Genomic DNA, 26,789 nt, shown 5'->3' with positions numbered 1-26,789 from the left:
CTCTTTGATTATTATTATCGGTGTTATCATTGAATAAAAGTATCGAGTATGGTAAATATGTATAACTAAATATTATAGCGACGAATGATGGTAAATAGAGGATTGCAACGTGAAATGAAATTTTCACGTTTTATCACGTAACTCAGCCTATTTATGTATTTTCCAAATCAATCTTTATACGCACAAAGTGAATAACTCGGCACAAACAGCCACTCAGTTTACTAGATTTCACGTAATACGAATCTTTCTTTATGAATTCTCTTTTTCGCATTGACTCGAAATTATAAGATTACGTTACTTTCCATTTGATTATTTGTTTAAAAGTGACCCAATTTTCACATGCATATATGGCGGAAACAAATTTGTGGCAGGGCCATGGTTTGTTGTTCCCCTTTTTTATGACATGCTGGCCTTACTAAAAGAGATGGAAATGGGACGAGTGTATTTTTCCTGGCGCCACATCATGGTGGCTACTCTGCGCGTATGTAAATGCAATTCGTGCCGCAGCGTGCTCAATTTTGTTTCCCTCGGTTGACATAGCAGTGTCGTTTGTTACTATTTATGGAATTAAATTAGCGATTAAATAGTTTAAGGGGCCGCGACTCGCGTATACAAGAATATAAATAACGTTGCTTTGAGTTCTGATATGAGGGTTATGAATATTCAATTGCAAATTTCTTCGTGGAAATTTCTTAAAACAAAAAAGGAAAGAATCGATGACCAAACTCCTTTAAATGGCGCAGACATCATAACATCATAAACAGAAGAAAAACTGCCGCCCAACGAAGAAGATATGGAATTCTAAATACAAGTCTCTCGTTGGGAAATACGAACCGGAACAATTTTCTTTCGCAGACGAGACAAAAGACGACGGGTAATTTCCAGTTGACTTCGTGCGCTGCCAACGACAAACGGGTTCGCATAATTTTCGCGTGCAGCTCGTGGCTTGTTCGTTTTTTAGCCGCCCGCAATTATTGTTCTCCAGCACGGGGCCACAAATTTTCTAGCCGATTACGCGCGATTATGTACTACAAACCCGGCGTCGCCGTATTTTCGCAATCACGCCTACTGTCCACGATTTCCATCTCAATGAAAATCATCGATATTGTTATTGGGCAGTGGGGGGGGGGGGGGAAGCGTGTTTTCGCGCTAGCGTTTCTAAAAATGGATTAAGCTCGATGAATCAATACATAGTTTCGTAGGACGTCGATAATTAATTACAAGCATTTATACAAAATCTTCTAAACGTTCAGGAAATAAATTTTCCATCCGAGATAAATACGATAAGTCAATCTTTGTTGATTTTTACTTTTTTCCCCGCTAATGGGAAGTATTTTAATACGAAACACTGACTTGTCGCAATTTTCATCTGCGCGATCCTCATACAGTAGTGAAATGCAAATTTACATAGAACCCAAGTTCCATGAGTAATTAAGGAAGTTTTTAATTGGAAGAAAATGGTAAACCATGAAGTAAATGCTATTGAAACGATTAACAAGCTAGATAATATGATTATCAGGTCGCGGTGCGTGTATCCTCATCGCCGGGTGTCCCTGATACAAGCCCTTCTGCCTGGTGGAAATGAGCTGGAACAACGGCATGTGTATCGGCCGCGCATAATAGAGTTATTGTAACGAGTGGTCGCGGCGGGCTACGGTGTTATTCGGCGTTATTCGAGGGCTGGTAAGGGAGGTGCGATCATAACATAACGCATGGGAATGTCAACGGGTTGCATTAATCGTGGCGGACGAGCTGCGCCGGCTCCATTTTATTGAATTATATTAATCCATTATAATACGCCGATGTGGATTTATCGCGTTGCCGCTAGCCATTATTCCGAACGAGAGATCGGGCGCGACCGTAAAATTAGACTATCGAAACGTTGGCGGCAGTTATCGGTTGTAGCACGATTACGTTCCGAAGAGAGCCCGATTAACGTTATCGATGTTTGACGTATTGTAGGGAAGGGGATTACCTGTAGTCAACGAACATTACACCGTTCACCACGTACACTCTGCCCTAACGTTCTCTTTGTTGAATCGCATTCGCAAATCGTTGTTTAGTCGCGGCTTCGTACGAGCGGTGAAACATTCAGCGCGTCACTGCTCGCCATGCCGTGCTTCTTTAGATCGAGGTACCAGAGCTTCGTATAATTTTCATTTTGGATCGCAAATGCGAGTTCTAAGAGTTGTCTCTTCTCGATTTGTTGCGCTACTGGGTGAAATATGAGTTTCATTATTCGATATTAAACAATATTTTATTTGATACAACGGAATTGGGGAATAAAAAGGGATGCGGTGAGTTTGACGAATCATAAATTGTGCTTCGAAATGCGTATTTGATTTTGTAAATGCCACAGCATACTGCGAAACCTGGGTTTATTTCCCAACAGATAGTGAATAAATATTAATTATCTGCTATTGGCCGAGCAAGGTACACGTTACGCTCGTACGGCTGTATGAAAATAACGCGCGCCGCATTAATTTTCACTTCGGTCTTGTGTATCTGCGTAGCATATTGGGTTGTACGTTCAATTTCTCACATGATATATCGTAAATACATTCCTCGAGTTCTGCTTGTCTTTTTCCCTTGCCATACGAATGGTTCCTACATAAACTATTCTACTCGATGTCGAAGTATCTCTACAATGTGGAAACCGAATAACATCATCAATGTGTTTCTGAATAAAGAAAATCATATATACTATGGGCCTTGGTCCATTCGAGATAATCGTAATGGTCGTTTTCATTTAGAGTTTCCTACTCACCAAACATACTGGTAAAAACACCATGTATATGAATTTATAAAATGCAGTACTCGGCTAAGGGAAGAAACGCGCAAGAAGAATATACAGGAGATGTTCGCCGTAACGACTCGTAACCAAATAAGACGTGGCATGCATTATTGCATAGGATTCCACGAAGTAATAGAACGCGTAGCAGCGCGCATAACATGATACACACTGCATGTAGAACACAGAAGTCGCGCTATCATTTATGAAAGTTGGAACGAGCGTTGCAAGGAGCAAGCAGAAGACGAGCGCGGTCGCTTCGGAGACGTCGAGGCTCAATAATTCCGTTCACGGAAAATAAATGGTCGCTTAACGTACAACGGACGTATAAGTAATTCTCGAGTTCCATTAACGTTAAATCCAGAAGATCTATTGTCGCTGCTATTTTACCGTTCGCGCGTTTCTGCCGCATAATGAATGCCCTCGCAGAAACGAGACAATAGGGTGTAATTTAGTAAACGGCCGAGGTTCGCGTGACGAGCATGGCCCGGGAGGCCGTTACAGCCAAGCTATACCGACGAAATTGAGACGTATTCCGAATGGATTGCCGACTCCCCGCGCCGAGAAACGAGCGTTTCCCAGGAGCGTCTCCGCTTCCTTTCCAGTATATTTACCCGGTTCCGAGCTATTTTGTTCGCCTTCCTTCCAGAGCGTGGGTCAAGAAAATGGAACCATTCCAAATCAGATTACACCATACGTCGGGCATTTAAAACAGTTTCCATCATCCTCGTGTCCTTTGGCGGAAAACCGAAGATTTTACGAGACAAACAGCTTTAATACAGAGACGTTTCCGATATTCGAGCTTCTGACCATACTCATAGCGAAACCTAAATCGATAAACATACCATGTATATGTAGTCAGTTTGCTACAATTAATCGACAATTGAATATTTTTGTAAAGAGTCTTTCATGTTCTAACAATTTCTCCAACATATTTGCGATAATATCTTCGAGTGTTACTATGCTATTTCCTTTCCTTTTGCTTTCTTCAATAACCGACGTATTTGTATTAGGTATAGTAGATTTAGTGAATGTGAGAGTAAAAAAAAATACGACCAAAGATCGCACTTGATAAAGAACATCCTTCTTTATTAATAAATTATCAATTAACGAAATCTTCGTACAATTCTATTTCGGAAATTCCGAATAACATCAAAACCTTATGGAATGTCCTTTACGGGACCGTTAGCAGAATGATTACATCGCGTTCAGGAAAATAGAAGGAGAGGGACAGAAAGATAAAAAGACAGAAATGGAGAAAGGAAGAGAGAAAGAAAGAGGGAAAAGAAGAGAGAGCGTGCGAAATTCCAGTCGGTCGATGCACGTCTCGAGTTTGCTGTTTCTTAACAAGCAAAAAAAATGGTGGGTACAATGGGAGGAACGAAAAGTCGAGAGCAAAAACGCGGAACAGTAGAGGTGGTAGCGGTTAGGCGGAAAAAAGAGTAGGAATGATATCGTCGGTCGGAGAGAGGATGGCGCAGTGGCGAGACTCGGATGCCTGGCTCTCTCTAATACAATTGCTTCTGCAGCAAGTTTCTCGTGTATAGAACGGCGGGTTGAGCTGGCTATAGAGGTCTGGCCTTTTCTCCGCGAACGATGCTCGTTGCATCGTGACTCGAGGTATCTTGCCAGAAGTGCAGTTACACTGCACGGTCTAACGGCGTGCTGCACTCCTTATTAATAGGTGCACTTGGAGAACTGTGCACGCCACCGCCGGACTCCGGTAGCCTAGTCTGCCGAGCGAAAGGTTAACAATGGACCTGTACCAACCGGAATAGAGGAGGGCTCAATGGTTCTCGCCATTATTTATAACACATCGTTTGAGCCGAGAAATGGCCAGAACTCGCAAGTAAATCGTTCTGTCGTTTATTAACGTTATCCATGAATTCATAGCACCCCGGTGTTTGATGAATTTTCGTGCCACTGACGCGTCTCTATTATTTCTCTCGATTCATCGCACAATCCCGTTTATGGAACGCTGCTAGTTTTTGCTCGTGAAGTATTTGTGGAATCATTCTAAATGGAACGTTAATTAAGAAGGAAACAACAGACTCGATTTACTCTTGTTTTCTTATTCAGATTTTTCGTGGTTCGTCGTGTTTACATGACACGCTAATAAAACTCGCGCTACTTGATGTTCAAGACATGCACAGAGAGGATTGGAATGAAACAGACTCTAGGGATATTGCCTTCAGATATTCATTAATCCTTTTCGTCGCGCAATCTCTCTCGCCGGGGTGCCGTAATACGGTTTACCCCAGCGGTGGTCCAATTTATTTTAACAGACGTACAAACCGCCCGCGCCTGTAGCTGTACTTACTGTCCAGACCGGGTCTCGCAGCGGGGTGGCTTCTTATTAATAGCTGTGCTTAGAATCCGAAGGTCCCTTGTAGCACCTTGTACCTTTGCTGGCGTTAACAATAGGTACCGAATAGAACGGTATAATGAGAGGCCACCAGGGCCAATGGCAGCGTTACCAAGAACTTACGTAACAAAGAGAGCGATTTACAGGTCAATGTTTCAACAGAATTTCACTAGAAAGTCTATTATTGATGGAGGCGTGTCAGAAACAGGCTGCTTTGTCTTTATTATTCCAACCAATTTATCAGATTATTCTGACGCTTGTGTAACTTAATGCCACATAATACGCCCCTCTGTATATCAATTTTAATAAATTATTCAAGTTTTCGTTATGCGAATTTGATCATAGCTGGTTTCCGTCTACATGAATTTCATTTATTTGAACGCAATTTTAGTCAGAGTTCGATAAGAGATTTCTGCACTATACTTAAACTAATTGTCAATATCGGAAAGTAAAAAATCTTCCCTTTCAAACACCGCTTGAGTTATTTCGATACGACCATTCGTTTCTGAGATATAGCAGTTCCAAGTGAATCATAACTTTTGAAAGTTTACTCAACGCTATTGATCTACTTGAGCTCAATGCCACTGACGTACCTCAAGCACCTGTGTGCTGGTCAGTGACAGACATTGAGTCAGCATTTTTTTTTTATTATTACTACATGCGACGCACGCGTTTTCAGGAAAAAATGTGGGTCACGTCGTTCTGGCTCCGATTGATGTGCTTTTTTGCGCGCGCTTTGAACGTTCAGCTTCGAAGCACCATAACTCGAAAATCGTTTAAGATACGCAAAACACGAAAATTTCGAAAGAAAGTTTTGTTCCACATTTCCTGAGTTTATTTGTTTTAAAATTTTGTTTCTTTGTAGATATACTCGCTCAAAATTGTTCTTTCTTGTTATTACGAATAAATCGGTTCATTCGTAATCTGTAATATTTCATTCGTTTTATTAATGACTTTGTTACCGTTGGATAAGAAAAGCTATTGGTATCGTCTACTTATGTCATGAAATTAAAAAATTAATAAAAAGTGAAATTTATCAATTAGGTTTCTGAGAGACTCATTTTGTGATTTACATTTTATGACATTGCATTTTATATAAATCGATATAAAATGAAAAAAATCTTCTCATTTAAGAAAGTTACTTTTTACTCTTTACTTAAAATAACAATGAAAGACGTTCCCTATATATAGTTTATAGGATATAGGTGGCGTGAGTTGAACGAACTCTCAGAGTTAATTACGCTTGGTAATTGCAACTCGGGTCTCAGGGCACTATTAATGTGCAAGTTTTGCAGGGATATTCTTTCACGAGCTTTGAATCACGCCGCTTTCAGGCTACTTTCATATACCGGCGTCGTACGTTTCATCGCCGTGTCGGTTCTTCGTCGTCCGGCTCGACACGTAATTTAATTCGACAGCGTTTGTGACCCGTTCGAAAAATCCAATCAGGAAGTTACTATTTGTTGTTGTCGGATCTTTACTCGCGGTCGCTATCATGAATTTTTGTTAATTAGACGTGGTACGCGATTTAGCTCGCGAAACATCGAGTATTATTCCAGTTAATGAGAAACCGTGTTTCATAGCTTTTGCAATTATAGTAAATTTAGCAATTGTAAGGAACAATCACAAGGTTTTGTAACGAATGACTGAATCGTGTAACCCCTTAAAGAGCTCGACACTATTTATACTAGCGATTAAACCTATTTTTTTATCGGAGTAAAATAAAAATGTGATTCCTATTCGTTTTTCGAGATTTTAATAAATGGGACATCTCTGATTTCTCGTTTCATCGTGGTTGGAATTAATTGCTCATAGGTTGAATGATTCAGTATAGACTCGCATTGAAGCGGGTATTATTGAAGCGAGCAATTCGATATATCCCCGAAGCGGATTGTTTTGGTTTCGACGTGCCAGATCGGAACTGATTGACGCTCTGGGATGTACTCGGCCTGACCCGGAGTTAATTACGGAACCTAAGCGAGCCACAAGCTCACTCTAAGCTGCTCCGACCAAGTTCCCATTATAATTAATTAATTAGCCGTATGAGATGTGACTTAATGGATAGTCCACTGTATACCCTTGAAATACCATTTGGTTTGATTGTCGGTCGAATAGGTAATTACCTGTATAATCATGGTATCTCATCATTGAAGCATAAGACGCAAAGAAAATCTTCCGGGATTTATCAGGAAATTTTCCCCAAAGAAATGAAGTTGCTTTAATTTATGTTTTTATAATTTACACTTGGTACTTACCAGAGTAATGGCGTCTTTGATCGATAGGCTAAACGTCTCGAAAGGGCGCTCGATAAAGCTATTAGCATGTAATGGAATTTATTCCACAAACGCTAGCTAGATTATCGTTCGATTGAATCTTGATTGGGCCATGTCTGCAAGGCGATTGAACCGGCTAGTGTAAATTCAGCCTCAGTGTAGCGTATCTTCGTATCTGTCAAGGCAAGCCTCAATAGTCGAAACACCGGATAAGGGCGTTTAACGTTGATGGGCAGTAAGGTGAAGACGATCGATAGCTTTGGTGTATTTTTATTAACCGAAAGCCTATGCTATAATAAAGAATGCTATGTGTATACATATCTTCTATCTATATACAATAAATCCATCTTCCACAATGTCACCGTATAACACAGTTGGCAACTCGAAACCGATTCTCCGTTCTCTCGTTTCTTGGCAGGAGTGACGCGCCACTCGGTCGCGTTTATTCGAGAAAATTCCGTATGCCGGACGATCGACGACACGCGGTGGATACACGAGAGTACAGAGATAAAGGGTTAGAGAGAGGCAGAGAGAGTGAGAGAGAGACAGAGACAGAGAGAGAGAGAGAGAGAGAGAGAGAAAGAGAGACAGTGAGGGAGGAAAGTGAGACAGAGCCGCGACAGTTAGGATTTTTCCGGTAGCGGTGGAGAAAAAAATACTTTGAACAAACTCGCGTCTTCTAAAAGACCGCCCTCTTAATTAACTTTAGTGCTGATCGTCGGGACTATCGATTAGAGTAAGTGTAATATTGCTTGCGCAGCACTAGAAGGACGAGTATCCTCGCGGTATATTACGAGAGCATCGTCAGTGTGAACATCGTTTCTTCTTTTTAAGTCGCGATATTTTATATGCTATTATTTACAAAAAATCCTCACGTATCGTACACACAATATATAATACGAGCATCGAAATGACGGGAATACTTTTTGGAGGATGGTGTGATTGTGGATGTTTGGAGAAACGGCGTTTAAAAAATCAGTCTTCCTAGGAGAGATTCGAATGTTTCAAAAGGGGTCGTTTACATCGTTGTTCGGTTCATACGAATGGTCGAGAAGGATCGGTAATTTGTTTCCTTTTGTCCGCTTTTGTTTCTTTTGTTCCGCTTGTTGTCTTTTTTGTTTCTCGTTACTGAGCAATACATTCGCAAGTCCTTTGAAAAGAATTGTATCTCTTTTCGACCCGCTTCGAATATCTTTTTGGCACGTGTTCACGGTCTCGTTTCTCATTGTCAGATCCATTCACGCACGCGGATTAACAGACACATCACGACGATCCGCGGAAATCAGCGACCAATCGAGACTCTTTGTTAAAACCTATGCGCGTCAGTTTTGGCACTTTCCTTAATTGAATTGCCTGCATCGATCATTGACGCCCCGCTCGATCTAGTATTTAACGGATTCCTTCTAAAACTGAGCAACCTATATCCGAGTCGTGCCCGCAAACGGGACTAAAAATTAGCGCCATGTTGACTCGTTCTTCGACGCTTCTTTTTCACAGGACTTAGTCGTCGTTTCCATGATCCTGACTAGCCAAAGATACCTACACAGCTGGGTGAGTTCTTCATTTCGATTCCACGGTGCTCAGCCTCTTTTCGAGACTCCTTTGGCTTGTGCTACGAGTTCAACGGAGTGGTGCCGATATTGCTGATGAAACTGGGACACGCGTTGTCCGCTCTGTCTCCGCTTTGCAACGAGAAATGCCTGTAGGACATGTACGCTTGCGGATTGGACGAAAGTGGCTGGTCTCTCTTCTCGGTGGACCTCTGCTTCTTCATCTTCATGTAACCTAACACGGAGATCAACACGATGAACACCACGAAGCCCATACAACTGCCAACTATCAGACCCAGTCTTCTGGTCAATATGTTCGCCAGACTTCCTCGGTCGCTCATTGTTCCGTCGCCGACGATCGAATCAGGCGCGTCTAGGGTTCTAACCTCCGTGCACTGACTGGTGAGCGAGTTCACCATCGCGGGACGGGCCGAGCCCTCGATCACGTCGTCGTGAGAAGCGTTCCATTGCCAAGAGCCAATGTCCTCTGGGATTGACGTGCCCCAGCTGCCCAGTCCCAGCACGCAGATCAGGTACCGGGTGTCCGAGGCTAACTTCGTCAGCCTCACCGAACGTGCTTTAGGATCTAACAGCTTGCCTCGCACCTAGAAGTTGTATCGAATGAGGAAATTTAGTAATTTATTTTGAAATAAAGACTCGGACTACTACACTAGTATTATACACTAATACACTAATATTTGTCATCGTTTATGATTTAGGAACATTTAGATACAAAGATGAGTCGGATAGAAGGATCGCAAGTGGATTTTTTAAATCAAGAATACATTACACATGGTGCAAGAAATAGTGATTCGATACTAGTCGATGTGAATGTCTTCCTGATAGATTCCATATTAGTAAGTGAAACTCGAATACAGCAGATACAAGGACTATATCAGAGTAAAGTACAACGTACAGACCTCAAAAAGATTTAGAAATTATACGGTGTCGAAATGTGTGTAGTAAGGAGGAATTCAAATATCTCTGCATGATTTATCGAGACTTTCATGCAAGCGGAGAATAAAGATGTAAGGTTACCTGGCAATTTATGGGGCATTCACAATAGAACAATGCACAGGGAGAAAACGTACCTCATCGACGTTGTCCAGCGCGTGGTAGGCCACTTGGTAGCCATGAAGGCCGGAGTGGTTTCTGCTTTGCCAGGACACGAGGACGGAGAACGGTTGGATGTCCTGAATCGCGAGCTTGAGAATCAACGGAGCGGAGCAGAACTCGTGGGGGTCGAGATCCAGGAAAACCAGACCTTGCAATTCCGGCGGCTGTTGGCACTTGAGGAGACCGTCCTCTACATCGCCGACTCCGACACCGTTTCTTCCGCGACCGCGACCGCCTCCTACTCCGCTAACCAGCTTCTGGTGGTCCCTCAACCATTCCCAAAGCTCTTGAGACTCGCAGCCGCAGACCAGAGGATTCTCTGCGGGAAGCGATGCGAAACTTGAATGTTAAGAATTGCAGTTGATAAAAGAAATACAATAACACCATAGAATAGGGCAAAAATCTATTTCTTTCAGTTTGATAACTTTAAATGAAATACATTGAATATCTGGACTGGATACTTTAGTGAGCAATTGTATGTTAAAGCAAATTGTCTGTGCTGTACTTTTATGTTTTATTCCATTCATAGATGATTATTTTCGTGTTTTTGAAATTTTGTAAATATAAAGAAAGTTTGCTTTGTGAATATAGAATTTATAGTATAGGAATCACATGATAGAGACTTGAACATGATCATAACAGAGCAAGTTTGACGGAGAACTATGAAAGCATTGATTGAAGACAGCACGTGAACAGAACTGTGTTGCACAACTGTGTGCCGATTAAATTTGAAAATCTTTGATAGTCGAAACAGAGCAGGATTAGGGAAGGTAGACGACAGACATTATACCGTAAGGGACCAGTTTGCAGACTTGAGAAGAGAGGATGAGAGAGAATGGTAGAGTGTGTTTGATTGTTCAGATGTTGAGTATCGATTCGAGGCGATTGTACGTGACCAGCGATATGATTGGATTTCTAACACTAGTAACTCTATTTGGATCGATAGCGTATAGAATTATTCTCTCTGCGTTTAGCTGGTCGCTCGTTCAACGGAAGTTATGCGAGTAAATGAAATATTGATACTGCGTTAATTCTTTCTCGGATTCTTTTTCTTTACATTTTTCTCTTATTTTCTTAAGCACAATTTTTGCACAATTTTTTAACCCATGTATAGACGTTAGCTCGAAATGTAATTCAAACTATTGGATGAAATAATCTGAAACGAACTATCTCCGATCATTACATTACCTTCGGCGCGTAGACTCCGAATCTGCGTCTCGAGAGGCCTGAACGCATTCAACGGTAGGTTTTCCAAGTAATTTCTACTGAGATCCAGCAATCGTAGCTTCTTGAGCGGTCTGAACGCCTCGCTGGAGATGGCGTTGATCCAATTACCATAAAGATGCAGCTCCACCAGGCTGACCAAATTCTTGAATGTCACCTTGCCCACAATACTGATCTGATTGTACGAGAGGTCCAATATCTGCAAGGACTTCAAGTCCTCTGGGAATTCGTCCAGCTCTTTCAGTAGATTGTGGGTCAGATTCAGGATCCTTAGATGCTCCATCCCTTGTAGCCTCTCTTTCGGCAAAATGTCCAAGTTGTTGGTTCCCAGATGCAGGGTTAAGAGGTTAGGCAAACTTCTAAATGCCCCTGGTGACACCCTCGATATGCAATTCTGGCTCAAATACAAATGCAATAGAGCAGGGAACGCCTCGAAATCTTGCGACGTTACTATACTGAGATTCGTGCCTGATATGTGCACTTCTTGAAGAAATGGGTATTTAGCTTCCGAAGGGAGAACATGAATCCTATTCAAGGGATTCCTAGTCAAATTTAACCAAGTTAGCATAGGAAGATTCTGGCCGGATAACGCTACAGCTGGAATTTGTCTGAATTTATTCTCAGAAAGATCCACCTTGCGAAGTGTCGAAGAATGAGCAAAGAAATTTGCAGGAAGAGCATTTAGATGGTTATGACTGAGGTCTACGGAGGTGAGACAGGATAGGTTGGCCGTGGCAAAGCCGGACATTGTCTCGATTCGATTGTGGCTGAGGTCCAATTCCCTCAGGTGTTTGAGGCTGGCGAAACTGGCCACGTCCACGTTCACGATCTCGTTATTGGATAGCGTGAGGATCTCGAGGTTCAAGGCATTGGCCAAGGCCGAATATGGAATGTCCTGGAACCGATTGTGATCCAATTTAATCTCTCTGAGAGACACGAGTCTGTCGAAGATACCCGGAGGTAGATTCCGTAGGTTGTTTTTGTTTAAGTGTAACCGGGCCAGGTTTCGATTTAATACGAAGATGATCTCCGGTAACTGAGAGATCTCTGCTCTATCGACATACAATTCCTGTAGAGATGGCAGGCCGTTCAAGCTGTGTTCTGAGATTTGGCTGAAGTTATTCCCAGATGCGGCTAGAGTTCGAAGGCCTGAGATGTGCAGGTTAAACAAGGCAGGAGCCGTAAGGTGATTATCGTCGAGATTTAAATCGGATAAGTTATTAAGTCCTCTAAAAGCTCCGCTCTCTATACTTATAATAGAACAGTTCTTCAAATTCAACGTTCTGATCGGTAAATCTTCTTGAAAGATGGCGTCGTGAAGGACAGTTAGATGATTGTTGGCCAGATCTAGGACTTTTAACTTCTTCAAAGCTGTCAGAGCGTACGGGTCCAATCGCCTAAGACCGTTGTCCTGAAGATACAATTCTTCCAGTTCATGCAATTCGGAGAACGTTCGTGCTGTAATATGACTGAGTTTGTTCATGCTCAGTTCAAGGAATTTTAAAGCTTGCATGGGCTGAAAGGCACCGTCCTCTATCCTGGATATCGAGTTATTGGTCAAGTAGAGTCTCTCGACCAGCAGCAAATCCCTGAACAGCGGCGCCTGCAGGTGTGTCAATTTGTTATGACCGAGCCACATGATCCTAACCGATGCTTGGCCACGCAAAGAGTCGTTGTGCAACACGGCCAGACCGTTACTATCCAATTGAATGGAGACCAGTGAACTTCCGCCGGACGTGGATTCCGAAGCGGATAACTGGAACACGTCTCCCAGTACGGTGAGCTGATTACCTTGCAGATTGACGTGTTGAAGACTGTGCAAGGTCCTCAACGCGCCTGTTTCCATGTCGGTGATTGCGTTGTTCTGTAAATGGAGCTCGAGTAACGATGGAAGGGGCGAAAAAACACCCCGTTTCACCTCGGTGATGTTATTGTCCTGCAACCGTAACTCCCTCAGTTGATGTAATTTTAAGAAAGTGCCCGGTTGAAGCTCATGGATTTTGTTACCGTCGAGAGACAGCGAGGAAAGGTTCTCGCAGTGTTCGAGGAATTCCAGCGGCACCTTTTCGATGTAGTTGTTGCTCAGATGCAATTGGGCCAATTGGGTCAGACTGGTAAGACCCCTGCCATCGATTCTTCTGATGGCGTTCTGCTGAAGGTAGACAACCGCTAAGCTCACGCTGCCGATAAACGCGTCACCGGGGATTTCTAGAATATTATTCTCCGCTAGGTAAAGCTCACGTAATTCGGGCAACCTGGCGAACACTCCGCCGATGTAGTGGATGTGATTATTGCTCAGCTCGATGTTGCGTAATCTTTCGTTCCCCTTGAACGTCGCCACGTCGAGAAACACAATCTTATTATAGCTCAGATCAATCGATTCGAGTTCCTTGAGCGAAATAAATGCGTCTTTGTGGATAGTTTCTATGGAATTGTAATAGAAGGATAGAGTGTGTAAAATTGGACACGATCGCAGGCAATCCTCGGACAGTTTCTCGAAGTTGTTGCTACTTAAGTCTAGGATCAACAGCGCGCTTAATAGACTATAGCCGTCGTCTGGTAGCTCGGATATTTCGTTCCAGGCGAGTCTCAGAGAGGCGAGGCTCTCTAACCTTCTTAATGGCGCCATGGGAAACAGCTTTAGCTTGTTTTCCGTTAGATCCAGATCACTGAGACTGTCTTCTAGCCCTGCAAACGCGTATTCCGAGATTTTCGATATTTGATTGCCCTTTAGAGTCAGCTTCATTAGTTTTAATCCGTAAAAGCAATAGGATGACAGGTCTTGTATCAAATTGCCTTCAAGATCCAAGGCTGCTAGTTTACGAAGGTCAGCCAATGATTTCTGCGGCACGTGGAGCAAACGGCTTGAAAGTAGAGCCAAGGATTCTAAACTGTCTTTTAGATTTGTAAATGCACCCTCGCTGATTTCTCGAAGGGACGAATGCGATATTTGTAGATGCCTGATCTGAGAACCAGGCGGGAAGCAGCCGTCCTTCAGTTCCTCTACGGTTTTGTCCAACTCGTAAACGCTCAACGACTGTACCATCGTGCCTGTTCCTGGAAACGGTCGTAAAAGGCACCGCCATTAATTTCATTAAGTCGCGATAACGCGGAATTTAGATTTGACAGCATTGGTTGGCCGAATGTTCGTTCGCAGTTTATAGAGAGAGTAAAGGATAATGACGTCGTTTGAAGATGTTGTTCTTACTACGCTGTTATTATGTTACCTTTTCGCTACGTGCGATCGTACGATAATATTTTACTTCGAAACAAGATACTGGCGCATTAGAATCGGGGCACTGACTGACTTTACAGCGTGATTCAATAGCAGCAATTTAACTGGCTGAGCGTTTGCCTAATTGCTTCTTTTTAGAAACTTTTTCTGATTATTAAATTGTTTTACTATGCAGATAACATGGTAATTTAATAATTAAAATTTCTTGAAATTTTGACATTTTAATAGCCTGATTCGTCTCTGCTTAATGAACTATACGTATATGTACGACAAAAGTTACTAGCTGATTTAATCACGGCACAAGAAACAATTTAATTGCTTCTGCATCATATTTTCCATTGTTATGACCCGCATTAGTTAATGGTTTCAATTTTGCAGTTTAGTAGTAGTTTGTAAAATAATATCGGCTGTGTTGAGAACAAAACAGAATTATTATGAACCATTTACGTCATTATCGTTCGATGACCCGCGGCGATTGCAAATTTCTATCCCTCAGGAAACACGGTGAATTTATAGCAGGTGCTCGACGTATTAACCAGTTAGCTGTTTTTGAGGACTATACTCGTCAATGAAGAGGTGGAAATATTTTGTGTTATGACACATTCATATGAAAACATTCATTCCATTGCAACTTAATTCTATGTGTGTGTGACGAGTATACTCGTCATCGCTTACTTTTTTGCGACATATTTTAGATACACACTTTTCAAAGAGGTCGCAACAGCTAACCGGTTAATGGAGCTAAAAAAATGTAAACATTACGATTCTAAGAAAGAAACATTTGTTGCCTCGATAGCATCGTTATTGAATCAGCCGGTACGTGACCTCGTCAAGAACTCGAAACGTTTACGCGCTGTCGCCGCGGCGTAGTGGCCCATTAAACCCTAATTGATCCGCTATACAGGGCTCGCGCCCGCCCCCGACAAATTGGTTACATTGTTATCTTGATTATAATAACAATCTCTCGCAGCGTGTTGGCGACGTGTTTCGATGCAGCCCGTTTTGTTAACAAATGAAAATTGAACTGCGAGGCGGACAATATCAAAAAAGTTTCTCCGACGGAACTTGTATTACCCTTTTCCATGTTCTTCGGCATAGAGCCCCGTGACGACAGTTCATAGCGTTTGCATTAGGTTCTCAGCCAGTGTACTCACCGGACGCGCTCAGAACGCTTAAGAGAGTGCTCCTCAGGGTCTCCTCGGTGGCTCCGGCGCATTCCAGGAAAAGCCCATCCTCGAAATTGTAACAGGGACAACCAGGAATTGTTTCAGGAGGCGGGCACTCAGCTATCTGGCCGGTAGTTCCCGTTGACGCAAAATTCTGGATCAGTAGAAGCTGGAGAATCAGCCTGAGGACGCCTCGCGTTGGGACGTTGGAAAGTCTTCTTCGTCGCTCTCGAGATCTCGACATCGCGTCGCTGTGAGCTTCTCCGCTGGTGGACGATCTTCCTGAAACGATACAATGCAGAGAAAATTGTTCAGGTTGCTCTCATTCAATTTACTTTTTCATGGTTTCGGTGTTGTGATTAAAATAGCTTTAAAAAGAGTTTAAAATAGGCCTCGGGTTGATTGTGATTGGAAGAAGGTATTCTAAAGTCCTAAAGAATATCTGCGAAAAAGAGAAAATTTCTTTAGAAGCGAGGACCTTTGGAGTAGCCTGTATATCGTCAATTATCGCGATCGATGCAACGTTCCGAACGATAATGAACCAGTCCGATAATAAAAGTACCGTCTCTGCCTCTTTCACGATATTTTTTTTTCCTCTCCGTTCTTATCTGTCTTCGACATCGTCATCAGACTGGAAAATATTAAGAAGAGTCGAGAAGAGGAACTACCATTACGATGTCTTCGTGTTCTGTCTTTTAATTATTACGAGCCTGAATGTCTCCTGCGCAACGCGGCTGCGATTTAATAATCTTCTTGTTAGCTTAATGATAACGTCACTCCTTATCTACTCTCGTTGACATTTTCGGAAATTGCACATCTTCGCTAGTGGATCGGCGAACCGTACGCACGTCTTTCTTGTTATTTACTTGGCGTTAAAACGATGCTAACAACGAATCCCCGTACTCGTCGTTTCTTGATAATTTGCGAGCTTTTTCGAGGAAGAAATCTCCAGCTTCAACCACGCAGAAGATACAAAAGTTTCGCAAAATATAGGTAGAAAAAAAAAAGATTTGTAAAGCGAAACAGGGTGCCTGTCAGACGACAGGATAAAGGTGAATCAAAAAGCGGATAATTATAGCGGAGCAGGCTAATGATTTTTATCCAGCGCGTCGTGTTGCTGCCTCTACTAATTAAACGCTAATTAGCTAATGTAGGGTGGATTGTCAGAATCGAGAGGGGATGGAAGGGAACAGAGAAAGAGAAAGAGAAAGAGAAAGAGAGAGAGAGAGAGAATGAATATAGCTGCGGTATCTTAACACGCGTTTCCGCTGGGCTCGATCCGTTGTTAATAATTTTGCAAGGAAACGTTCTATCAAGAGAATCATTTAAATAGTCACCCGCAGCGATGTTGTCGATGATTTCTAATGAGTTCCCGTCTGTGTGGCGTCCGGCTTTCATATAGCGGAAACACACGATTCATTTATCGTGTTGTTCTCAGTTCTCTTCCTTTCTACACGTATTTACTGCAGGATTAACATTTACTTGAAAGATTTAATAGTATAATAAACTACTATGTATTATAAACAAGTAACGTAGCTTACTATAACGATGAACGATCGTACATACAGTTGTACAAATATTATAATTCGAACATGTTAGACAATTCTCAGAATTCAATGATTCCAGGGTAGAAACATTATTCAATGGAATCGTTTAGATTTTCTGATATCAATTGGGAATTCCCCGAAACTTTCAAAATTATTAAAAAAGTGCCATTAATAGATGGTTTAGAAGCTCTAGCTCAGTCGTGGAAAATGGTGTATCTACCTCCTATCCTCTTTATCTTGTTCGTATGAACGAAATACGAATATAGACGAGGTAATTAATATAACTGTATAAGTATAATTATATAGCAATAATAATAACATAACAGTATAAATGTAATTAATATTTCTTAATTACTATGTTGTTACAAAAGTTCCACTCTCGATTCGGTCGCTCTTAATTCTTGATACTTTTCCATCATCATTCACCATCCGTCACTTTCTCATCGATCATTGTGCTAAGCAAAGTTTGTTCCTATGTGGGCCTCTCTCGATTAAATAATTTCTGTCTTTCGTTGCCCGATTTGCCCGTTATAGATCGCTTGTACGCCGTTAATGTATCACATAAATAGCAATCTTCCGGCGTGCCACGCAGTCGGGATACGCGGGTTTCCGTGCGAGACACATTCTGAATACAGCGATTTCCTGTAATAACAATCGTGGAATTATGCATGCCAACTGCGTAGACCGCGGATCCGAGGCTCATTCCGTCGCATCTGGTGCATGGATCATGTCTGGGACCTGTAAGCGGATGACAGGTGCAATCATGTACCTGAAGATGTCGGGAAATCTTCTGGAATATGGAAAAGAAATGGAAAATGGATGGATCGTATAATAAACCGCGAATTATTCTGTTTACTGGTTTAATCTATTTAAGATTAACGCAATATCTCATTTGCAATTGTTTTTTTAGGTAATCTGTATAATTGAATACAGTATACATGCAACACGTACTTTTATCATTAATATCAATAAAGGACCGCCGTTTACAATTAGAAGTGCAAGGAACGTATTCGTGTTCTCGTTACTGTTACCGTTATTTCCTAGTGGAATTGCAACGAAGGAAATTACAAAATACAGACCGCTTCCCAAACCGCGAAATAAGCGGTTCCCGTTTTTATGCAGCTGCAACTGCGAATGGTTTCCCGCGCTTTTTGTGTTTCGACCGCACGAACCTCGGCGGAACACGGGTAGGCCATTTAACGCGCTGAGTGGTTAGGGGTTAGCACCGTGTCGAAAACTCGGCGTGCATATCGTGAAAAAGAGATCCCGCACCGGCACTTGCCTCTATATTGCCCGGAAATTATGCTTCTTGCGTTATAACGAACATTCAGTTTCCTGACTCTGCAAAAAGACCAGAGAAACTCTGTTTCACGAATTTCCTAATGCGGCGCGGCAGGCAAACTTGATGGAAACAGGGTCCAGATCGAAGAGAAACGAAAGTTCTTAATCACTTGAAGTAATTTAAATGCGATTTAAATTTACTACGAACTGATAGCTAGGTAAACTAACTGGACGGCACTTTAAGATGTAAACTTGTCAGATACCGCATCAGCATTTAACTTATTGCCTCCTTAAACTCCAAACTTATCGGTGGTTTATAAGCTAAACTTGTCAATTTGTAAGTTTATGCGGGTTCAAATTGTTTCGAACTTTCAATTAGAACTCACTGGGAAGGAAAATCTTCACGCGTTAAGTGCAGTGTTGGTCACTGATGGTTCGACAGTAAACTTTTCGCTTAGATAACGGATAATACATGTATACGTCAGAAGACTTTACCCCGCAAATCAGAAACTCAGAAAAGACTTTGATCATTTAAAGGAGAAAAAATGTAACTTATAAATTCACCAATCATTAGTTGGTAAATTATAGCGAAGATCTGGGAAACTTGTTCGGCGCTTCCCTTTTCCTATTACATTGTTCTCGATATTCAATTTCAAGAACCGGTATACAAATTTTGTCATCCTTTTAGGTTCTTGTAAGTTTCATGCAGGATCTAGACTGAATTTCTGCTCTGATCAAAGCGAGCTGCAGGAAAACGATGATCGATGCACTGGTACGAACCGGATCATAACTCGTCGTGTACTTGGAACATCTGATGGAAGACAGGCGAGTCGTGGGTGATCGTTCATGTCAGCGGACGCCTATTAGCACGGACACGTTACTTCCATTTCCGGTACCGGTAATAACATCGCGAATTCCTGCCTGCCTTGGAGTATTACTTTGTCGGAGAGAAGTTCTTGTTCCACCGTGGGGCGTACTACTACGTCGCGCTTGTAATCCCATAAAAGCCGCGTGACGACGCTCCCTTGCGTAAAGGCCGCGTTTTTACTTGCCACGAGTGGGCCACACCGCCAACCTCGTTCTCTTATAGCATTCTCTGTTCCGACGACCCCGTTTCAACATCATCGGCCGCATTAGTAACGGTGAAAACTTGCCACGAAGGGTAACATGTAATTTTTTACGAGCAACTCGTGCTATTCCCGTCAAAAAGTGCGACCAGGCGTGTGTATTTTCTTGTGAGATCGTAATTTACTGCTGACATAAGGGACTCTAGTTGTAACCGATGTTTCTTAACAGCGTTTAATTTTTCGTCTTTTCGTTTTCTACGTCCTATTCACCGATTGCAATTTATTGGTGAATTTAAAAAATTCTAAGTTTTCCTTATGCTATTGCAACAATTGATACATAGAGATCTAACTTGAATTAATCAATGTAGATGTGCTTTAATAAATAAATAGAATAAGTGATAAAAATTTGCGAAGTAAATATATAGTGAATTATAGAGAGGGATTAGAAGAATTTTAGAATTATCTCTGCGATTTAGAAAATTTGTCATTGATACATTAAAAAATTGTATTGAAAGAAGTCCTTGCAGAATATTGGAATAGAAAAGGAGCGGCCTGTTAGGAGATGAAGTAAATTGCGTTCTTCTCACAAGAGATTAGACGGAATTAGAATAAGTTAAAATAGTTATAATTAAGTACATAAACTACGCGATATTTCAAGTTGCAAAATCCTCGAGATAATGGTTTGGAATGTTCTTACGATTCCAAGCATTCTATGTACTAAAGAGATTATAAGTTTGCCCCCTTGTATATAAAATAAAATGCACACAGCTTAACAATCGGAAAATCTAGCTTCCTTTAGTCCAGTCGAAAATACAAAACGAAGCTGCAAACAGAATTTTGAAGCAGCTGTTAAAACAGCTGGTCTCGCGTCGAGCTGTGGCTATGGGAAAAAATGATGCTTTCTGGCCTGGTCCTCTGGAATTCAGATTCTGCGGCGCGTTTTACCGTACAACCGTGATAAAACGGCAGAAACATTCGGGGAGGTCATGAATCTGTAAAAAAGCGGAAGTTAAAACGCGTTCGGCCGAGCAGAGTTCTCGCAAACGGGCAACTTGGTACCGCTGTCTCGACCATTCTAAATAAAAACCGTCTCGTTTTTCACGACGACGCGACGAACACGTCTTCGTCGCGTTCGATTCAACTCCACTTCGTTTGGGTTGCCGTATATTTCTTTTATTTTTTCTTTTCCTCATCTCGTTCTCCGTGTTTTCTTGTTTTTTTCTTTTCCCTCGTCGTTCAACCTCATTCGCGGCGTTGATTGCGACCGCACAAAGCAAATATGAGATAAAAGTATTGTTTTATGGCGCGGTATTGTTCGAGCGATTCCGACGAGGCACACAACTGTGAAAGCGGAACGAACCGAATTGTTTCGAAACTTCAAACGTTGGATTTCGAATCGGCATGATGCTGAGAAAAAGCCTCAAATTGGTACTGGCGCGAACGAGAAATTTGGAAACGCTTTCAGCTGTTTAAATATATGCCCGCCACGAGTCGCTCGTCGTTTATGTTCCTCTCGAAAACTCTGCTTCACAAAAAATCATTTGATGTATCTCCAATATTTGGAAAGGGGTTTGCACCACGCCGTCTTCTTGTATTTCTCTTGCCTCCATAGATTACAGAAACTCCAAACAGGAATCAGAGCCACAAAAAGAATTTCTGTAATTTGAAAGAAATATTTTGACGTAATAATAATACAAGATAGTTCAAGTTCTTCGAGTCAAATTGTTCATATTCCTTTTAGCGCAATATAGTTGAAGTGCAATATAAATTCGATAAAGTTTAGTAATGGAAATTGACTAAAAGAATTGCAAACTTCGGCTCTTAATGGCTTAAATTAAACATGCCGAATATTATCTTAATTGGATCATGAAATAGAATTTCCTTCGAAAATTCTTCCTCCGCTATTCTTGCGTGTTATATCAGCCAGTATCAACACGATATTCAGCCACGAACGGAGGAATTGGTGGGACGATCAAAGATGTATTCACGTGGAAGGGACAAGCTTCGGAGTCGATCGAGAGACGCTTAAGAAACGGCGGTAGCTTCGGGGGATTCTCGAGCATCACTCGCCAGCCAATCGTACGAAGATTAATGTTTAAATTGAAAACGTTCCCTGAATCCCAAGTGATATTCTGCCTTAATCGACCACCTCCAAAATAACCGAGAGTTACACTGTGCAACGTTCGATGGTAAATAGAAAATCATCCGACCAGGGTTCGCCGAGGTTGGATCTTCCGCTCATGCGTTCGACTCAACGCGTAATAGCTCATGTATCCGATGACAGGCATTTGTCAACGAGATCCCCTTCGAGATTTTTTATGGGGATCGGCTCGATGAAGTGTCTTTAAGGGAACGTTATGTGGGGTTTTATGTGGTGAATCGGACGAGATGTGTTTTGGGATAAAGTCGAGGGAAAAGGAGGGACGTGTACAATCAATCACAAAGGCCTATGTACATTTCCTAGATTTTATATATCCAATTTATTGGGAGAAAGCAAAAATGCACTTTCTCGTAGAACTTATGCAAGATGACTGTGAATTTATTAAATATATTAGTGTATCTTCAAGAGGAAATCGTATTCTGTATTCTTTTACTTACTTTTTTGAATATCGTTGAGATATCGTGTTATTTTTTAAATACGTATTCAAGTAAAATTAATACCGCAAATATTGCTAGAGTTAATGTCTTTGTTAGAACAAATTCAAATTCAACGGATGTACGTAGACTGTAGAATAGATAACGTTGGGAAGAAAATACTTTTTTAATAGAGAGTGTATAAACGGAAGGAACGAAGAGAATGATAAAGAAGAGGAAGAGGGAGGGAGCGATAAAGAAAATTGAAAATTTCACTCGGTGAAATTATTTTCTCATTTCCTTTGGATTTGCAAACGTTATTCGTTAACCGTTCTATGGCATACGTTATAACGCATTTCTCATTTATGCAGAGAGCATTTAAATGTAGTCAGAGGTTTTGATTTAAAATCAGTAATTAATAATTAAACAGCGGCGTATTTATCGAACACTTGGAAACGGTAGTTAAACTGGCATGTCAAATCGATCGGACAACGCCAGACGCGCGGCCGTATTTAATTCAAGTAACGATAACTGGTACGCTGCTTGGCGCATTCGTGCCACCGGATTAAATTACAATTCATATTCTTCAGAAAATAAATTGTACAAATAGAACTGTGTAAACATGAAGCCTCGTCGACCAACAATCCGCCTACAAATCTTGCAATACGGAATATCGGCTACCTGTCCAATCATCCTACCGTGATAAATTCTGTTTATACGCTGCTTAAAAGGACGGAAACTTCGTTCGGACGATTCATTCGAGCCGATGTATATTCCGATATAGCATCAAAAGAAGTTATTCTATCAATAGGTTATCGAGAAAACCACGCGATTTCAAAGAGTGATATTATTTTTTGTCGAAAATTAATTAAATGGTGTAATCGAACGATAACTGAAAAGAAACCTCACAGTCCGATCTAATTTCGAGAAGTATCACATCAATTCTGACCTGACCTGGGCTGTTTCATTTACTCGCTTCGTCCAGGCTTTCTACTTACCCGCCACGCTTTCCTGGTCGAATCGAAACTTCAAAGATCGTCCGATTCCTGGGAGCAGCTACTCACGATCAGAGAGATCGACTTCTCGCGGATATTGCTCACCGGTGCATCGGCTTTTAACCGGTTTACCTTGTTCCCTGGTGGTAGAAGGGCAAAGGCTAAGTTCAGTCGGCCCCGGGAAGAAGCTTCCAATTTCCGCGTTCTCGCGTCCGCCTATCCCCTTTCAAACGTTTTCACTTCGCCAGAGAGATCTTTCTCGGCAAGTGACTCCCGAAGAATCTCGGAAACTCGAGGTTTAAGTGAATTCGAACCGCGCCTCGGCTAAGATTACCACCTCCCAATTTCGCTTTTCTCGCGATCCCCCCGTTCTAACGGAGATCGTTTCGAATTCCTCGGACGCCACAGATCCTTTTCTCCGTCGTACAGTTTTTCGTCGTTGCCTCGGAATAGCGAGCTGCTTCTTCTAACGAAACTTTTCGTATCTGCGCGAACCATCTATCGAAGCCGGCTGTGTATTCGAACGATCCTCGTAACCGTTGGTTCGAGTCATTCGTATGGAATAGTAGGCTCGATTGGAATAGATCTTGAATCGACAACGGCTGCTGCTTGACCTGAATTGCCGTCAAGATTATGATAGTTAGGAGAACGCCTTTGGAGATCTCTCGATTCACTGGAACGATACTCGAGCAAACAGAGATTAACGATGTTGCTGTACCACTTCTCTCTGATCCTCGGGTTTAGCGACGTCATGATATCGTACTCCTTTGATTTCGAATCTTAGTTTGAGTTATAGTCGAAAGATCCACACGACCCGAGGGGTTATTTTCGAACAAAGTTTTCTACTGGGTCATTTAGCCGGGTTGTCCGAATTTGATCGAGAAGGACTGCTCGTGTCATTTGTCTGTGGGTTTCCCAAACGCTGCGTAACAAGCTTGGAGTTCGGGCATAATTGCGAGCGAGTGAAATTTTGAAGCTTTGAAGTTGCTGCTATCACTCAGGTCATAAGGTAAGGTAAGGTCTGGAATTCGATTCAAAGTTTCTAACGACGACTGTTTACACGTGCTCCGGATATTACTAGGGCGAAAGATCAACAGACTTGTCTGAGTATCGGATACAAAGCCAAGCATAAAAATAAGAGGATAAAAATATCTCTAGATAAAGAATTAATAGACAAGATAAAGTGTAGAACGGCCTATAAAGAGTGGGGACACTTGAGGAGTTTTCAAAGCCCCATTAAGCACCACGTGCAAAGGAATCCATGAAATATGTATCTGAGTTTCTTTCCATTTTTCTTTTAATCATAATCTATGATAAATAGAGCTAAACCAGGTTCCCTTGATGTTGAAAACAGATTATTTATCATTTGCGGGGAAAATTCATTAAAATAGAAAGTTACACGGAAAGTATATACATTGCTAGTATTAATAACTATACAATTAATGCAAATGAGGCAGCCAATCATTATTGCGAGGCTGAACATGTAAAATATCGTAGTATTTTAACTTCCTCATTGGAACATTGATTTTTAAATTCTCAATAATTCAAGGACAGCCTATTAGACTACTGAAAACTTTCTATGCAAACATGTCATGAAATTGTCTTCTACTTCCTAATATAGGGGGGGAGGGGGCAAGATCAAGCAACGTAAAGTGATAGTTGCGGCGAGGAATATTAAACGGTTGTTTTAGCACTTAGACGAAAAAAAATCTATGTCGCTCTTTTATAATTCGAGCGAAGCGATTATTATCACGTCTGTGTATATAAAACTAATTAACTTCCTCTTGTCCTTTCCTTAACTGTTTTATTTGATTCAGGTTCATTTTAATCTTGGACAATCCGATTTCTCATAGAATCAGGAATTTCCGCGTATCAGCTGCGTTTATATCAATATCGCGGTATTTGAATCGCAGCGATCAAAGCATCTTTTTGAATTTCGACAGACAGCTGTCGAACGAGATGGCCCAGGCGTGGGGGGGATTTCGTTTCTCGAATTAACCGAGTCGCGTTCTCCGTGCTTCTTCTGCTAGGCCATGCAACACTGGCTTGGAATACCTCGATGAGCGAAACCAGGACGAGTGCAAACGTGATTTGAATATTCCCAGTGTCGATAGAGCCCAGGGACGGAATCTAGCGCGCCCTTCCTCTCTTTCCGATTCAAAAATAAGAATTCCCTCTAGTTTCTAATTTTTCGGTAACTTTATTAGACATTAATTGTTACACTAGTACTTTGTATCATTTTGTAATGTCTCGTTGAAATTGGCTCGTTAAATATTATTTCACAAGTTTATTTATTACGGGAGAATATCTTACGTAACCCGAAATACTAAAATAAATTAATAGACGATCATCTTTTTCGGCATTTCAATTTATTTATTTATGGAATTAATCAGAATTGTTTGTGGGCAGCCTAAACACGATATACGCGCTTATTCGAAATTTCTTAGGCCAGTGATGGAATTCATACGCTGCTGCTCAATTTTCATTCAAGCATTCCCTACCCTTGTTGAATGTCCTTCTAATTAACTATTTTCGTTTCCTGCAGGATACCAGGAAAACTTGCGCAAACTTCCATCGAGCGATTCAAGATTCGGTGGTCGTTTCCCCCAACAAACAGGCCGATCCGTGGCGCGTGGCGCGCGTCCCGGAAAAGTGAGCCCTCTTCAAACAGCCCTTGCGACAATTCTCCAGGGCTGAATATTGAATACGTTCGTCAAGCCGGGAGCGTGAGTTCCGGCAGTGGCGGCGATGGGGGAATTGGACGGAAACAAATGCCAGATATTCCGGCGGAAAGTGGGAGCGGTCGATCAACGAAAGTCCTCCCGGACGGACGAGGCGAGGGTGGAAACGACCGGTCCTACGGATTCCGCGGGTATTGCCCACATATGTAACCTCTTTTCGGTCTCGTTTCCGGAAATCGCTGATCTTGGAACAAACGAGCGTTCCATCGAACAGTCCCTTCGCTTAACCAGAAGCGCTACTCTCTAGCTTCCTTACGTGGAATAGTTTTGGTCGCGATAGCTCTCGTGAATTTACTGCTCCTCGTCGCACGTGCAGTAACTTAAGGGTGGTGGCCGCTTGGATAGGGGAAGAGGGGGCAGGACAGGAAGCACAATCGCCGCTTCGACGATTTAAAGTTCGCCTGATTCGAGAGTTACTTCGGACCCTCTTTCGACCATCTTTCTGGATACGTTTGACGATCCACCTTCCATCCCTCTTCCGACTGAGATGAGAAACATGATACGGCGCGATTGTCCGGAACATCAGATATTTCGAGGGTGATTTTCTGTGTGTTCAAAGAAAGTTTAATCGAGGATCTTGTATACTTTTTTCGTCACTATTGTAAACGAAAAGGGAAAAAATCGATTGGTGGAGACGCCGTGTAATTAGATTTTCCAGTCACAGGGGAATATTTCATCGTTCTTCTTTAGTTCTATCATGCTTTACGATTTATTCATATAGACTTTACATAAAGTGTAGCATTTTTACTTCGATAAGGTATTATACAAACATTTCCATAATGATAACATTTAGTATTAGGTCCCTAAGCTGAGCTAAATATTTTAATATTTCGCCACTGTAACGAAATGTAATTGCAAAGGAAC

At 41.8% G+C, this 26,789-nt stretch overlaps 1 protein-coding gene across 2 annotated transcripts in view; it reads right to left on the bottom strand.

Moving 5' to 3' along the window:
- Positions 1-7,683: 7,683 nt before the first annotated feature.
- The window catches only part of LOC126874082 (chaoptin-like), an 88,588-nt gene continuing 69,482 nt past the window's right edge, over positions 7,684-26,789 (bottom strand). For both annotated transcript variants that reach the window (XM_050635693.1, XM_050635692.1), the window contains 4 exons: positions 15,709-16,002; positions 11,284-14,376; positions 10,071-10,414; positions 7,684-9,584 (listed from right to left, as the gene is read on the bottom strand). In XM_050635693.1, coding sequence (XP_050491650.1) covers positions 9,042-9,584; positions 10,071-10,414; positions 11,284-14,376; positions 15,709-15,964 — 4,236 coding nt within the window. In that variant the 5' untranslated portion in view covers positions 15,965-16,002 and the 3' untranslated portion in view covers positions 7,684-9,041. The remainder of the gene's footprint in view (positions 9,585-10,070; positions 10,415-11,283; positions 14,377-15,708; positions 16,003-26,789) is intronic.

The sequence above is a fragment of the Bombus huntii genome, chromosome 15, assembly GCF_024542735.1.
Source record: "Bombus huntii isolate Logan2020A chromosome 15, iyBomHunt1.1, whole genome shotgun sequence".
Taxonomy (NCBI): domain Eukaryota; kingdom Metazoa; phylum Arthropoda; class Insecta; order Hymenoptera; family Apidae; genus Bombus; species Bombus huntii.
The sequence above is the reverse complement of the archived record's forward strand: the minus strand, read 5'-3'. Positions and strand labels throughout refer to the sequence as shown.